The 14,766-nt window shown below is 38.0% G+C and overlaps 1 protein-coding gene across 38 annotated transcripts; it reads left to right on the top strand.

Annotated features, from left to right (window-relative positions):
• The first annotated feature begins 8,764 nt into the window (after window positions 1–8,764).
• Window positions 8,765–14,513, top strand: LOC112794918 (uncharacterized). Of its 38 annotated transcripts, none has more exons than XM_072235637.1 (14): window positions 8,769–9,358; window positions 9,697–9,823; window positions 10,323–10,393; window positions 10,523–10,617; window positions 10,710–10,815; window positions 10,899–10,999; window positions 11,147–11,189; window positions 11,314–12,777; window positions 12,894–12,980; window positions 13,258–13,329; window positions 13,435–13,506; window positions 13,612–13,674; window positions 13,760–13,820; window positions 14,226–14,513. In XM_072235637.1, exons 8-12 carry the CDS (start codon window positions 12,740–12,742, stop codon window positions 13,616–13,618), a joined length of 276 nt encoding a protein of 91 aa, XP_072091738.1. In that variant the 5' UTR covers window positions 8,769–9,358; window positions 9,697–9,823; window positions 10,323–10,393; window positions 10,523–10,617; window positions 10,710–10,815; window positions 10,899–10,999; window positions 11,147–11,189; window positions 11,314–12,739; the 3' UTR covers window positions 13,619–13,674; window positions 13,760–13,820; window positions 14,226–14,513. The 38 variants fall into 38 exon arrangements, 28 of the variants coding, with proteins under 28 accessions (XP_072091733.1, XP_072091729.1, XP_072091728.1 ...); XM_072235638.1 differs by having other exon boundaries at window positions 8,789–9,362; XM_072235632.1 differs by lacking the exon at window positions 11,147–11,189 and having other exon boundaries at window positions 8,765–9,358; window positions 10,323–10,442; window positions 12,281–12,777.
• Window positions 14,514–14,766: the final 253 nt, after the last annotated feature.

The raw sequence follows: 14,766 nt of genomic DNA, 5'->3' as shown, positions 1-14,766 counted from the left end.
CAAGGTGAATGGACATAGAGTGAAGAAGTATCATGGCTACAAGCTCCCAAAAGAGCTAGAGGTGTTACTATTGGCGGATGCACCTAGAGAAGGAGAAGCTTGAGCAACTGACCGTCCAACTTAAGGATGTTAAAGAAAAGTGCTTAGTGGGAGGCACCCCACCGTGGTAAGATCTTCCTTGTATATACCGTTTTGTTTTTAGCTTTAGATTCTTGTGAATTTTGTGACTTCTTGATGTTGTCGATTGCTTAGGAATGCTAGTTTTATTGATCTTGTTGGATAACTAGGATATTTAGATAGATTTCATCATTTTGGTATGGAAGAATTGTTGAAGTGGAGAAAATGCTATGTTTTGAATAGTGCATGAATTTGAGTGTGTTCTCTTGACTACTAGCTTGAACAGCTGCCAAAAATGTGTTAGAATAGCTCTTGTTATGCTTTAAAAAAAGCAAGGAAAAAGGGCATCCGCGCGCGAGCGCACTGTGCGCGCGCACGCCGGTGGTGCATTTCTTACTCCTGGGCCAAAAAACCCGAGAGTTGTGCCCACCTTGTACCCACTTTGTGTCCACTTCAAGTCAGGCACCCACGCGCCAGCGTGCATGCCGGCTGCGCGCCCCCTTGCAACTTGGTCATCGACGCGCAAGCACACTGTGCGCGCATGCGCCGATGGTGCACTATGAATTCCCTGGTACAATAAATCCGAGACTTGTGCCATACTTGTGCCATACTTGTGCCTAGTCTGTACCCGCACTAACGCATCCGCGCACTACCCGCGTCCACGCCGGTAGCCAACCCCATCAGGCACGCGTCAGCGCAATGTGCGCGTCCACGCGCCTGTGCTACATGCCAACTCTGGTATAAAAACCTAAAACTTAGGCCAACTTTGTGCCAGGGGCACAGCTGTACTCGCGTGTATGCGCCAATGATGCGCACGCGTCCCTCGCTCAACTCTCACTAACGCGCTAGCGCACCGTGCGCGCGCGTTGGTCGCGCGAACCAGTTTTAAAGCTGCGCGCCTTGCTTCTCTCATCCTCTTTCTTGTTTCTTTCTTCTTCTTTCTCTATCCCTTCTCTTCTCTTCTCATCTTTTCTCTTCCATACTCCACCACCACTGTCTCTGGCTACTCACCGATGACCACCTCCTCTTCCGGTGGCACTACATCTCTTCCCTCTCTTTCTCATCTTCAAAAGGAAAATTCACCTTATTCTTTTGCACTTCTCAAGGTTCTACTTCCCCCATATCTCATCTATTACTTCCTTTGCATCATTTCTTTTTCTAGTTAGATTTTTCTTGTTGATTTCCTTATTTTCTCTTTTAGTTGCATGATTATACCACTTGTTTTTTGCTTGTTTACTCTTTCTTCTTTTTGTTTTTCCATGGATGTTGAACTTGAACTTTGATTTATTTTGATGGATCTTCTTGATTGTTTTTCATTATCTTTGTCAGTGGATGATGTTGTGTGATGATTGATACTTCATTTTGGGCTTCTAATTGGTTGAGTATCTCATAATTGCTCATTGCTTGTTAAATACACACCAAGTGTTCAAGGAAATGCACATATGCCATCTTGGTTTATTCTAGTCATATATCTTTAAATTGGTACTTCCTCCTCATTCACTTGCTCTCTTCTAAGTGCATTGAACACATTTCGCTTATTACTTGCTAATTAGATACTCATTGAACATGACTTGCTCTTTGTTTTGGATGCTTGAGATCATTCCTCTCATGCCATATTGCATGCTTTACTCCCTCTTGCATCCCATGCCAAGTGTTGTGACCCATGCTTCTATGACTACTTTGTTGTACTATTTCTTTTGGGCACTACCTCTCACTTGCGTGTTTGTTGAGTTGATCCTTTGGGTTTAACACTTTCCTTTTTTCCCCTCTTTTTTCAAGATGGCCACCAAGAAAGGCAAGGAGAAAGCTTCAAGGAAACCAGCCATAAAGAGGGCACCCCCGAAGTCACGCTATAAGGCGCACTCTTCATTAGGAGCCAAACCTCTATCTAAGAAGGCGAAGGCACCTGCTCCTATTGATGACAATGAGAAGAGCAAACCGGCAAAGGATTCTTCAAGATTCCCCATCCGTTTCTGTTAACTTGTGTTCCCCGCCATGGTTGAGAGGAACTATCATGCTGAGCATCTACTCGCTCCGCCGGACAAAGTTGCTCCTTGTATTCTACCCCACATTGAACAGCGAGGATGGAAGTTTCTTCTGAGAAAATTACAAGAGGTCAACCTCTCATGGGTGGTAGAATTCTACATTAAATACCAGCTTCCCTCTTTTCAATCGGTATACGTACGCTAGAAGCAAGTCTCAATATCAGAAGAGGCTATTCAGCAAGTGCTTAATGTCTTACCAGTACCAAGTGACATGGATGGCTACCAAGAGGTCTTATGTCAGCGAGAAAAGTCTGGATTTGACCGGGACTCAGTCCTCCGAGTCAATGCTGAACCAGAGGCATTTTGAACCCATGGTCAACTACGGATGAGACCCATGTGCATTGACGCCCGTTTGGTGTGTTCTACCTAGCACCCACAAGTCGTCCTTCACGATGGATCTCGCTTTGCTTGTTTGGTGTCTTCTCACGGGGAGACCGGTGAACATTCCGCTTCTTGTCAAGCAAGCGATGGGTCAAGTCCATGCCCAGGGCAATTTGCCATTTCTGGCATTGGTATCTGATTTAGTTGCTGCTGCAGGTGTTCCTTGGGAAGCCATGGACACGAAAACTATAATTTCGGCTAAGGGCGATGTAGTCCCAAGCAGAAAATACTTACATCTTCCCATGAACAAACCAAGCCTTGACATAGCCCTACCATCTATTATTCCTTCCACCTCATCATCACCACCGATGAGATCCACACATCAAAGGATAGAAGATCTACACCAGAAGATTGATAGATATGAGCGGCGCAACCAACGCCGATACACTTACATCAAGAAGCTTCTGTGTTGTGTTACCCCTAGCATGAAGGAACCCGAAATATTCACATCCACCTCAAACCCAAGTAATGGGAGCTCTGATGAAGGCGATAATGAAGGTTCCGGTCCCGACCGTCCTTTGCGCATTGTTAGTAGCACGGAGGACCGTGCTAAATTCTAAGTGTGGGGAGGTCATTCGACCGATCTCCATGGGTAACAATCTCTTCCTTTCATTAACCATGGATTTATCTTTTTCTTAGTAGTTAATACATTGCATGTGTAGTTAGTCTTGTTTGTAAATATCCTTTGCATGATAGTTAGTCTCTATAGAGTTGCTTGGTCAAAATAATAACTTCTTCCCCAAGAAACTGTGTTTTGGGGGTACCCTACCAATTTTGGAAAATTTTTTGCGGAAAACTTGCTTCAAGAATGTATTTTGGAACATAGTGATTGAGCTGAGAACACAAGCATGTAAGTTTTGAGCCTATTGTGTGGTTATATCTTCTAACAACTATTTTCCATTCTTGTGTGCATTATTCTCTCTCTACGATTGCAATCCTTGCTTTGTCTGATTCTATATGTCCATTACTTGTGTATGAATGCATTTACATGATTGAGGTTGTCGCTTCAATAGTCACTTCTCCCAAATGGCCTTAACCCTTTTATCTACCATTTCTAACCAATTTTGAGCCCATGACACACCCTTTTTGTTCTTAAATAGAGCACATCAACAACCCTAAGTGAAAAACCATGAATGTCCCTAAATTTGGATCCTTGATTAGCCTAGGTGAGTTAGGATGTGTATCATTCAATTGGGAGGGTATACTTAGGAGCTTGGGTAGATATAGAGGTGTATTGTAACTGTAATTGAAAATTCTGGGATTTGGGAATATACTCATGTATTGAATGATTGAACCATATGCATTAAAACTTTTATACATGAACCCCAAGAAAAAGGGGACCAAAAAGAAAAAAAAGAAAAAGAGAAGAAATTCATATGTGTATATATGAGAATGTATGAAAAAAGAAAAAAATGGAAAAGGAAAGAAAAGCAATGAAAGGGGACAAAAATGCCCCAAGACAAAGTAATAAAAAAACAATGCATATGGATGTGAATTGAAAAGAATGCATGAGTATGCAAAAAGTGAAACTCAAGGGTAGCTAGGTAATGTATTATAGTTGTATAGGTTGTTCTATGTGTCTAGTGGGATTCTAGGTTAATCAAGGACTCAAATTTTAAGCTCACTTGACTATATACATCCTTACCTTCACCCTAGCCCCATTACAACCCATGAATAAGACCTCATGACACTTGTATGCATGCATTAAGTAATTTTTGATTGTTAGATGAAAGACAAATCTTGGAAAGCATAATTAGGAGAGGATCGAGTGACGAACCCTATACACTTGAGTGCATAGAGCGGATACACATCCGGCGAGGGTTCGATGCTCAACTCCTTGTTCTTCGCTTTCACAAGCGTTCATTTAGCAAGTTATATGCACTTCATAATGGTATTCAGTTTGGTAGGATTCATGAACTACATATCATTTTCACCCTATATGCTCACATGTGTTCTTGGAGGATGGATTTACCCTTGACCAAGTTGATAGACGATTTAACATTAGTTGCATGCATTCACTTAGGTAGTTTGCATTTCATAAACCCTTTCTCACCATGATCTTTGGTATTTTTATTTTAAGCATGAGGACATGCTTGGTTTAAGTGTGGGGAGATTTGATAAACCCCAATTTTGTAGTTTATCTTGGGCTTAATTTGGGAGGTTTTGTCAATATTTCTCGCACTTATTCACAAGAAATGCATGATTTTGTGTTCACTTCCTAATATTACTCCATAATGGAAAACATGCTTATTTTGCCTTAGAATTGCTATATTTTGATCCTCTTTTATTGCCATTCGATTCCGTGATGTATTTGTTGAGTGATTTCAGAATTAATAGGGTAAGAATGGCCTAGAAGAGAAAAAGAAAGCATGCATAAGAGGAAGGAACATGAAGATTTGGAGTTTGGAAACTTCAGCACCGACGCGCACGTGCACTTCACGCGCACGCATGGATGAGGATAGCTGGAAGCGGCGCACAAGGATGGACGCATCCGTGCGGACCAGAGAATTCCAACCGACGCGCACGCGTACTTGGCGCGCACGCGTGGATCACAAAAGCAACCGACGCGCAGGCACACATGGCGCACACGCGTGGGAAGCTGCACGTAACCTCATTAAAGGAAATTGTGCCTGGCAATTTCTGAGACTCATTAGGCCCAAATTCAAGCTGTTTCTACATGGAAAAGACCCAAGGATGCTAGGGAGAAGGGAGGATCAATCATTTTACACTAAGACACATTTTCTAGTTTTTGGTTCTTTGTTCTTCTAGAGAGAGAAACTCTTGTTCCTCTCTAGATCTAGCTTTAATTTGATTTTCCCTCGTTAAATTCTGAATTGGATCTTGTTAATTACTAGTTTTGATTGTTTAATTTGAATTCCTTAGTATAATTTTGCTTAGATCTTGTGTTAGTTTTATGGATTCTTGTCAATTGTTACTTTATACCCATTGCATGAATGTTGTGAATCTTGATTTGTTGATGTTACATTGATGATTTCTACGATTAATTGTGTTATTTGAGTGATTGTATGGTGATACTTGTTAGTGGGTATTTGTTAATTTCAATCCAATTGCAATTTGAACATGTCTTTTGTTAATGCTCACCATGTGTTTGATGAATTGTTTACTTTGATTATGGAGTAGTTCCTTTTACTCTTGGCTTAGGCCAAGGGAATTGGGTGAACTTGAGTCGTTGGGTCTAATAGATTTGATGATTTGGGAACCCTTAGTGGTCAATTTGATAGTCATTGACACTAGCCTACTACTAGGTTAATTAGTAGTGAGGTTAGACCTTATGGGTGGATGTTGACCAAACCATTTAACATACTTCAAGTATAGAAGTAAACTTAATGAGTTTGGTTCCTCATAATTGTCAAGATATGGTTATTAGACAAGGATAGTGACCCCAATTCCCATGTCTAGCCAAGAGTTGCTTTTATCATTCTTATTTGAAAACCCCAAAATCTTGATTGCTTTGTCTTAGTTATAGTTACTTGTTTAGTTTAGAATAGAATTCTATTGAATGTTGTCTTCTTAGTTTGGAATTGCTCACATATTGCTTAGTTATTTGAATTAGTTCCTTGCATTTTAAGATTACTTGTTTGCTAAGATTCCTAGTTTAATTCCTTGCTCATGACTTACAACCCCGGATTTCTAACCAATGTTGAAGCACATGTTTGCCCATTCCTTGTGAGACGACCCGAGGTTTGAATACTTCGGTCATTTTATTGGGGTTGAACTTGTGACAACCAACTCCTTTCTAAATTTGATCCTCGAGAATTGTTGTTGGTAGAGCTATACTTGCAACGTAACTTTATTGAGAAATTCTCTTCCGACATAGTCCACGAGCGCGCATCACACACTCATGTAAATTACAAATATTTTAACTAATATAAAAGTTTATGTAGGCATTTGACAGAAAAGAGTGGGAGAAGTTTAATAGCAAAAAGGTTGCCTCAGTACAATTATCTGCTGCTGGGGACTCTAAATATGTCAATATTTCATGTGAATGTATATATGTGAATGTATATTAGGTACTGTTATATTAGTTTTCTCAATGTTGTAATAAAGCCTAAAAAAGATGTGAATGTATATATGTTAATCAGTTTCTTTGACTTACTCTTATGATAGATCAACCATCTAGAATATTCTTACCAGATCAGCTATCAAAGTTTTTCTATATTTGTCCTCTAATTTAGTATTTTACTGTTTTGAATCTAATTCAAAAGCTCAAGTATTGAAGCATAGTAATATATATATATAATAGTATAGTATGCTGCTCACAAGATAAATCATTAAAGAAAAATAAAGTATTTGATAAGATAAAACATCATAATTAAAACAAAAAAGTCCATGATTTAAGATCTAAGCTATAAAAAAGGGTAAAAAATTTAAAATATAATAGAAAAATTAAACCAATTAAAAAATTTAAAATATATTGGAAAGACCAATTAATGTGAAATAATAATTAACCTAAAATTATTAAATTAATCAAAGATGGTAAGTTCTTTAATTTTACAACCAATTGTCTTAAGTTTATAATTTTTTTAAGAAAAAAACCTTTTAAATAATAGAAAGACCAAATAGAAAAACGTCCATCTAGTGTACATATGTATTTTGGTACAGATTTACAGATTTTTATTTTTATTGCATTTTCTCACTACAACATTTTGGGTCTATGGCCATGGTTTTTTTGGTCACGGTAAAAAACCGTGACCATAGACCCTCTATGGTGACGGTTTTTTAGGGTGACCAAAGAAAAAAAGCTATGGTCACGGTTTTTTTGGAAAGGGTGACCATAGAGTACCTATGGTCACGGTTTTTTAAAAAAAGGGTGGCCTAAAAGGGTCTATGGTCACGGTTTTGAGAGGTGGCCTAAAGGGGTCTATGGTCACGGTTTTTTACAGTGACCAAAAAGGGTCTATGGTCACGGTTTTAAGAAAAAGGGTGACCTAAAGGGGTTTATGATCAGGGTTTTGGGGGGTGACCTAAAGGGGTCTATGATCAGGGTTTTGGGGGGTGGCCTAAAAGGGGTCTATGGTCACGGTTTTGGGGGTGACCTAAAGGGGTCTATGGTCATAGTTTTTCACAGTGACCAAAAAGGGACTATGGTCACGGTTTTTCAATAAAGGGTGACCTAAAAGGGTCTATGGTCACGGTTTTTGGGAGTGACCTGAAGGGGGTCTATGGTCACGGTTTTGGAGGTGGCCTAAAAGGGTCTATGGTCACGATTTTGGGGGGTGGCCTAAAGGGATTTATGGTCACGGTTTTTCGGAAGGGTGACCTAAAAGAGTCTATGGTCACGGTTTTGGAGGGTGACCTAAACGGGTCTATGGTCACGGTTTTGAAGGGTGGCTTAAAATGGTCTATGGTCACGGTTTTAGGGGGTGACCTAAAGGGGTCTATGGTCACGGTTTTTTACAGTGGCCAAAAAGAGTCTATAGTCACGGTTTTTCAGAAGGGTGACCTAAAAGAGTCTATGGTCACGGTTTTGGAGGGTGGCCTAAAGGGGTCTATGGTCACGATTTTGAAAGGTGGCCTAAAAGGATCTATGGTCACGGTTTTTTACAGTGACCAAAAAGAGTCTATGGTCATGATTTTTCAGAAGGGTGACCTAAAAGGGTCTATGGTCACGGTTTTAGGGGTGACCTAAAACAGTCTATGGTCACGGTTTTACGAAAGGATGACCTAAAAAGGTTTATGTTCACAGTTTTGGATAATGACCTAGAAGTATCTATGATCACGGTTTTAGGAGGTTGTCCAACGAATCACAAGCTTCTCTGTGTCGTTTGTCGCATGTCGTGGGTCATCGTGCTCATCTCTTATCGCTTGCCGTGTCCTCATTGTTCAAAAAATTGTCATTACTGAAAAGTAAATAAATCAAAATTATGAGATTTTGAATTTTAAATTAATTTAAATTTATATAATTTTCAATTACAATTAGATATTTTTGTTTATTTGAAATTAATAAGTTATATTTTTACTTAATTAAAATTTAAAATTTTAGTAATTAAAAATAAAAAAATTATATATAATTTAAATTAAATAATTAAAAATTATAATTAATTTTATAAATAAAAAAATTATTTAATTACCTAAACTTTTAAATTAAAATACTTATTTAAAAAATTAATTAATAAATTAATTAAATAAAATGATACTTTTAAAATAATTTTATTAAGATAGAATTTAATTTTTAATAACTTCTCTATTCCCTAATTTTTATGAAAGTTACTCAAATCCTTATTCCCAAATTAAAATCCCAAAACCCTAATCCTAAATCCTCTTGCTGCCCTTCAGCTGCCACCCGTCTCCCTCACCCCTCACCGACGCATACACACACTCCCTCTTCACACAACACACACGGGCAACTTTTCCCCCCACCCACGCCGAGAGAGAAGAGAAGAACGGAGGAGGGAGAAGCTGCCCAGCCGCGGTCGCCGTCCATGGAGCTGTGAGGAGCGCCGCTGCTGTCGCGCGCCAGAGGAGAGGAAGAGAGATCGGGAAGAGAAAAAAGGACAGGGGGAGAAGGAAGCACGCGACGGAGAAGGGGGCGCTGCTTGCGCCGCTACACCTCGTCGTCGTCGCTGTTGGGGCTGCTGCGGGGTGTGCCGTCGCCGTCGAACTTGGTGGAGGAGAGAGGAACGCCATGGCCAGAGAGAAGAAGGAGGTGCTGCCCGCACCGCCGTTCATACCTGTCATTTCTCGAGCTCACCGTCGCTGCGTCTTCAAGGAAAAGGTCTCTCTGGAAGAACTTCCTTCCGCCATTTCCTCCTTGACTCACCTCACTGACATGGCCAACCTCTTTAGTCTTCAAGGCAGGTGGCTAACTTTTTACTATTTTGTTTCTTAACAGTGATTTTGAATTTAAGTTCTGAGAATGGAAAAATTTGGTGGTCTAATTTGACAATAAGACAAGAGTACTTATTGATTTCGTTATCATTTAGCTATTTTATTATTGATTTTGTTGAAATTATTGCCTTAAATTCATGGATTACTGATGTAACTAATGAAGATGTGGCTCCTATTTTTCATGTACATGAGTTAATAATGATTTGGATTGAAAAATTATAGTTGAGTTTGTTGTTAGAAATGATCAACGAGCATGAGAATCACGTTAGAAATTTGTTTGATTCCTGTGAAAATTGCTGCGTAGGGTACAAGCCTTTCTGCTAAAGAATGTGAGATATGTGACTTCTTTGTATATATCCCACAATATGGAGGTGGCATTGCTTCTTTGAATGTTACTGTTGCTGCTTCAATTATTCTGCATCATTTTGGAGGTACAAGCATATGTTAGTTACATATGAATGTGGGTGTTAGGATGAAGCTTTCATGATTGGTCATATTTCATCCAAATTCATAGAATTTTGCAGTAACTCGCAGAATGTGTTTATATCTGATGTATGATACTTCTTATATCTGAAAGGAATATGCACATTTAAGTTTCTTTTTTGTGATATTTAAGTATACTTTTTGTGATGATGATGATTGAAAATTTGTATTTTTCGATTACCTTCATTGTATGTGTTGCTCTTGAAAAATCACTTTTTGTTTGTGTACACGTGTGGTTTCTATCCATTGATATACAATGAGAAACCTTCCAGTGGATTAGCTTCTTGGAAATGGGATTTATTATTGAATATAAATTAAAGCATCATTGTTCATTGGTGAAAATCATGTTGACTGTTTCTTAAGATCTAACTGCTTCTGCGTAGATTATGTCCTTGATGTATTCATTAAACTTGATTGTTGTTTCTTAAGAACTATTATTTTTGCCAGTCTGGGCAGGTTTTGGAGAGAGATCTCGTGATGGGAACAAATTTGTTGTGGCTAAGAGACTTGTAAAGCAGGTTCGACGAAATTTCTGCACTGAAACAGAAGATGATATCGTTGAAGAACGTAAATTCCTTTGTTTTTCCCTTTTATGTTTTTGCCTTAAATTTCACTTCTTTAACTCTCTGATTAATCTTAATTCCCAGAGATTAGGTTCTCTATCAAACTTTGCTGGGGCAGAGAACGAAGATCAAAGGGTTCTTGTCCCTTATTTGGGGTCTTTACCCAGTGTTTATGATAGGTGAGGTTTAGTATAGATCGTCCTAGTAGGAGAATTCTTCATACTTGTTTGCAAGTGTTATAATATAAATTTTTTTTTCTGATTATATACAGAGCACGGGAATTGTTTTCTATTATTTAAAAGGTTTGCAAGTTGATTATGGTGAAGAACACAGCAAAACTTGCGGACACTCACAGTTTGGATGAATCTACGAAAGAGGTTCGTTCAAGGATCTTATGTTATTTACTTTTATTTTATTTATCTGCATAAATTTCTGTGTTGATCGATATTGGGGGTGACAGGGCATTACCCAGACTGGGACGAGGAACATCCTATTCACTTTGTTGGGCATTCAGGTGGAGCACAAGTTGTGTGTGTCTTGCAACAAATGCTTGCTGATAAGGTTATTGCTCCTAATCCATGGGTTGTGTTACATGTGATATATGGTTAATATATTCTGCATTTCTTTTTTAATATTATTATTTCCAAGCATTTAAGGGGTATGGAAACACCTCTGAGAACTGGGTATTAAGCATCACTTCACTATCAGGAACGTTTAACGGGACCACCAGAGCTTACATGGATGGCATGGAGTGAGTTCTCTTATTAACTTCTATTGACAAGTTATATATATTAGGATTATATTAGGTAATCAATGACTTTTTTGAACAATATGAATTATTAACTAATGTGGCTTTATTTTGCATGTTAATGAAGCAGGTGCTGAGCTTTCAAATGATAAAGTGGCTGAAACAAAAGTTCTCGAGCGTTGAGAAAAAAGAATAGCAATACCAGAAACAATCTATCCTAGCAGCGCCTGTAGAACAATTCTGTTAATAGTGTCTATTTAGTGTTAGTGTATATATCACTGTATAAAACTAAGATTGAGACAAGTGTATTCATTCAACTATATTGATATGTTAGCTGGTTACTTTAATTACAACTTATCTTAATTGTTGATTATATATTTTTATTTTTTAGATTTATTTTGTAATTATCATCATTTTGGGATGTGATTATGCTTAAAAAAAATAAATCTCATAAAACAAAATAGGCTATGGTCACGGTTTTATGGGGTGATCATAGATAAGCTATGGTCACGGTGAAAAACCGTGACCATAGATAAGGCTATGGTCACGGTTTTAAGGTAGGGTGACCACAGAGGCTATGGTCACGGTGAAAAACCGTGACCATAAATAGGGCTATGGTCACGGTTTTAAGTGGGGGTGACCATAGAGGCTATGATCACGGTAAAAACCGTGGCCATAGATAGAGCTATGGTCACGGTTTTAAGGTGCGGTAACCATAGAGCTATGGTCACGGCAAAAACCGTGACCATAGATAAGGCTATGGTCACGGTTTTAAGGAGGGGTGACCATAGAGTCTATGGTCACGGCCAAAACCGTGACCATAGATATGGCTATGGTCACGGTTAAAAACCGTGGCTTAAAGTGTCAGAATTTGAAAATTATAACCGTGACCATAGGTAAAAAAACCGTGACCATAGGCCTATGGCCAGAAGGAATAGGCCACGGTAAAAAACCGTGACCATTGGTCCAAAACCGTGACCATAGATCTATGGTCACCCTTTTCACTAGCTATGATCACGATTTTTTACCGTGACCATAGGCCTTTTTTTTGTAGTGTCTATTGACACGTTGCGTTTCTCTTTGGCTGGAAGCAGGTAGGTGTGAGGAAGCTGGCGAAGCTCATTGGAGGGTTGGGTGAGCCGGCTGGATAGCATGACTGAGAACGGGATTTTGCTGTTGAGGGTTCTGTTGGTGCCTTAGTTGGGCCTTTTGATTTGCTCCAAAAAAGGAGTGGGTGTAATCCAAGAAGTGGGTTCTCTGGGTCAGTCTTCTCCTCTCATCAAAGGAAACCCTATCACCGTTAACGAAGAATGCCACCGCAGGTCTCGTAACTCTTTCTGTACCTGGCGATTGGCTACTGCGTCTATTCCGGGTGCTCCCTCCTATTCAACGAGTTATCCACGGACGCCAATCTCCAGGTTATGCGTCATACCCAGGGATCGGTGGTGCTCACGGAAGTCGTCTTGGTCAGGTGCGCTAGTTGCTCAGTCAGTCGTGTTGCTCGTCCTCTGTCGTGCTTGTCAGTCGAAGGTAACAGCTGCTCGGCCCACTGAATGATTAGCTTTGAGTGTTGGCATCGAAACGTGATCAGGTTAGGTCAAATATGTGTGTTGCATTTGAAATGTGCATTTTGAATTTTTAGTTACTAGTATTGGCTTTAAGGTGGAAATTTGAAATGCTGCTGATGTTGTGGAATCCATGGATTAGGAATCCATGGATTAGGGTACTTTCCTCCAACAATTTCACAGGAGAGCTAACTGCAACAGTTGCCAACCTCAGTTACTTACAGTATATGTAAGCTTCATTTTTTTATAATAAATAATCGCTAATGGCAAAGTGGAACAACATTTTTTATTTTTTTCCCTTAAATTATTCAGTCGACTTAGGGATAATCAATTCTCTGGAAAGATTCTTGATTTTATTGAGAGCTGGAGAATTCTCAAAATATTGTGTGAACCCTTTAAATTCTCTATTTTTTCAATAAATTTTCTATTATTCTTGAATTGCAATATATCCATGTGATGCTACAATTAATAATAGTTTGTTCTGTTTTTTTTTTTTTTTCATATAGAAATATTACAGGGAGTGGACTAAGTGAGCCAATTCCTTCTAGTATTTCAAAATTGAGCAACTTAACTGACTGGTAAGCATGATACGTTTTATGTGTATAGAACAAGATATGGTTTCATTGTAACAACTTTATGTGTTTAATTAATTATCTTTGGTTTTAATTATTTTGATTTTGTAGGAGAATAAGTTATTTGAGTGGATCCGAAATTTCAAGTTTTCCCGAACTTAGTACTAAGTCGATGAGATATCTGTGAGTAGTTGATACGTTTGAATCTTTAAAAAGTGGAAAGTAAAAATAATGAAAGGAAAAAAAGTTATTCACAATACCATGATTCTGTTTGTGATGATTTCACAGGATTTAAAGGTGTTGCAACATTCATGGAACACTTTAAAGGATCTTGAACTCCGACAATAATATGTGAGACATCACACATGACTAATTTATTATTGAGTCTTGGCTAATTTAGAGGCTATTAACATGTTCTTGATTATTTATTTTTCAGAGACCTCAGCTTTAACAAATTGATTGGACCAATTCCACCTTCCTATGAGAAGTTGACAAAAGTGAGTTACACGTAATAACTAAATTATCATGCTTGATACTTTGAGATAGTATAACTGTTATTTTGGAGCATACTTTAATTTTATAATGATAGATCTATTGGCTTAACATTTAAAAAAATAAAAAATAAAAAACATATACATTCAGAAAATTATGTATGTACTTCAACACTTCAAGTATGGCTCCATGTGACATAATTAATACTATTCAGAAAGGACAAGTAAGTTTGGAATTTGGATGAGATTAGTATTACTAATAATTTTATGTCTATTTGTAATAATTAGTAATTTGTATTTATATATACAAAGGTTAAAGGTCGATGTATTTATTAGCTTCAATTGAAAATTGTATAATGTAGATTTCTTTATATTGATCATCTATCTCCTTAATTTCTTGTAATAATGTAGATTTTTAACTGGAAACCTTCTCTGTGGATCAGTGCCTTCATGGACGAGCGATGCTACCAAGTTATAATAATTTCTTTATCAAATACCACTTTTTAGTTAGTTGTTTTAGTTAAACACAATCATTAATTTTTTATTGTTTTATATGTTATCAGTTAAATTTACTTCTTAAGAGGTTTCTCTATAGTGTGTGTTTGATGAACATCTCCCATTATTTTGTTGCCTCTCCCATTTATTCTGAATCACATTCTATCCCTTGTATATACTATAAAATCCCCCTTTGCGTTTAAATATTGGAGCTGTTATGAAATTGAGGAATTGTAGCACCCCTTTATATCATGGAAAGAAGGTTGTAAATGATTTATAATTAGATCTTTATGTGTTTTTTATAATATAAGACCCGCTGAAGGTTTTTTGTATTTTAATTCCTGCCACTAAATTCTAAAAAGGGTTTTTTACCCTGTTGTCTACGATTTTGCTGGGAACCTTGTTGAACTTATGGTGGTTTTTGAGTAAGATGTATTTATAGTAAATCGAACCTAAT

The sequence above is a fragment of the Arachis hypogaea genome, chromosome 4 (genome assembly GCF_003086295.3).
Source record: "Arachis hypogaea cultivar Tifrunner chromosome 4, arahy.Tifrunner.gnm2.J5K5, whole genome shotgun sequence".
In the NCBI taxonomy this organism is placed as follows: Eukaryota; Viridiplantae; Streptophyta; class Magnoliopsida; order Fabales; family Fabaceae; genus Arachis; species Arachis hypogaea.
The sequence above is the reverse complement of the archived record's forward strand: the minus strand, read 5'-3'. Positions and strand labels throughout refer to the sequence as shown.

Excerpts from the sequence above, each read along its gene's own strand:
- LOC112794918 (XM_072235617.1), top strand. The coding sequence starts at position 9,190 with ATGGCCAGAGAGAAGAAGGAGGTGCTGCCCGCACCGCCGTTCATACCT. Across the intron at positions 10,443-10,529 it reads AGATGATATCGTTGAAGAAC|GTTCTCTATCAAACTTTGCT; the intron begins GTAAATTCCTTT and ends CCCAGAGATTAG. Across the intron at positions 10,618-10,709 it reads TTACCCAGTGTTTATGATAG|AGCACGGGAATTGTTTTCTA; the intron begins GTGAGGTTTAGT and ends GATTATATACAG.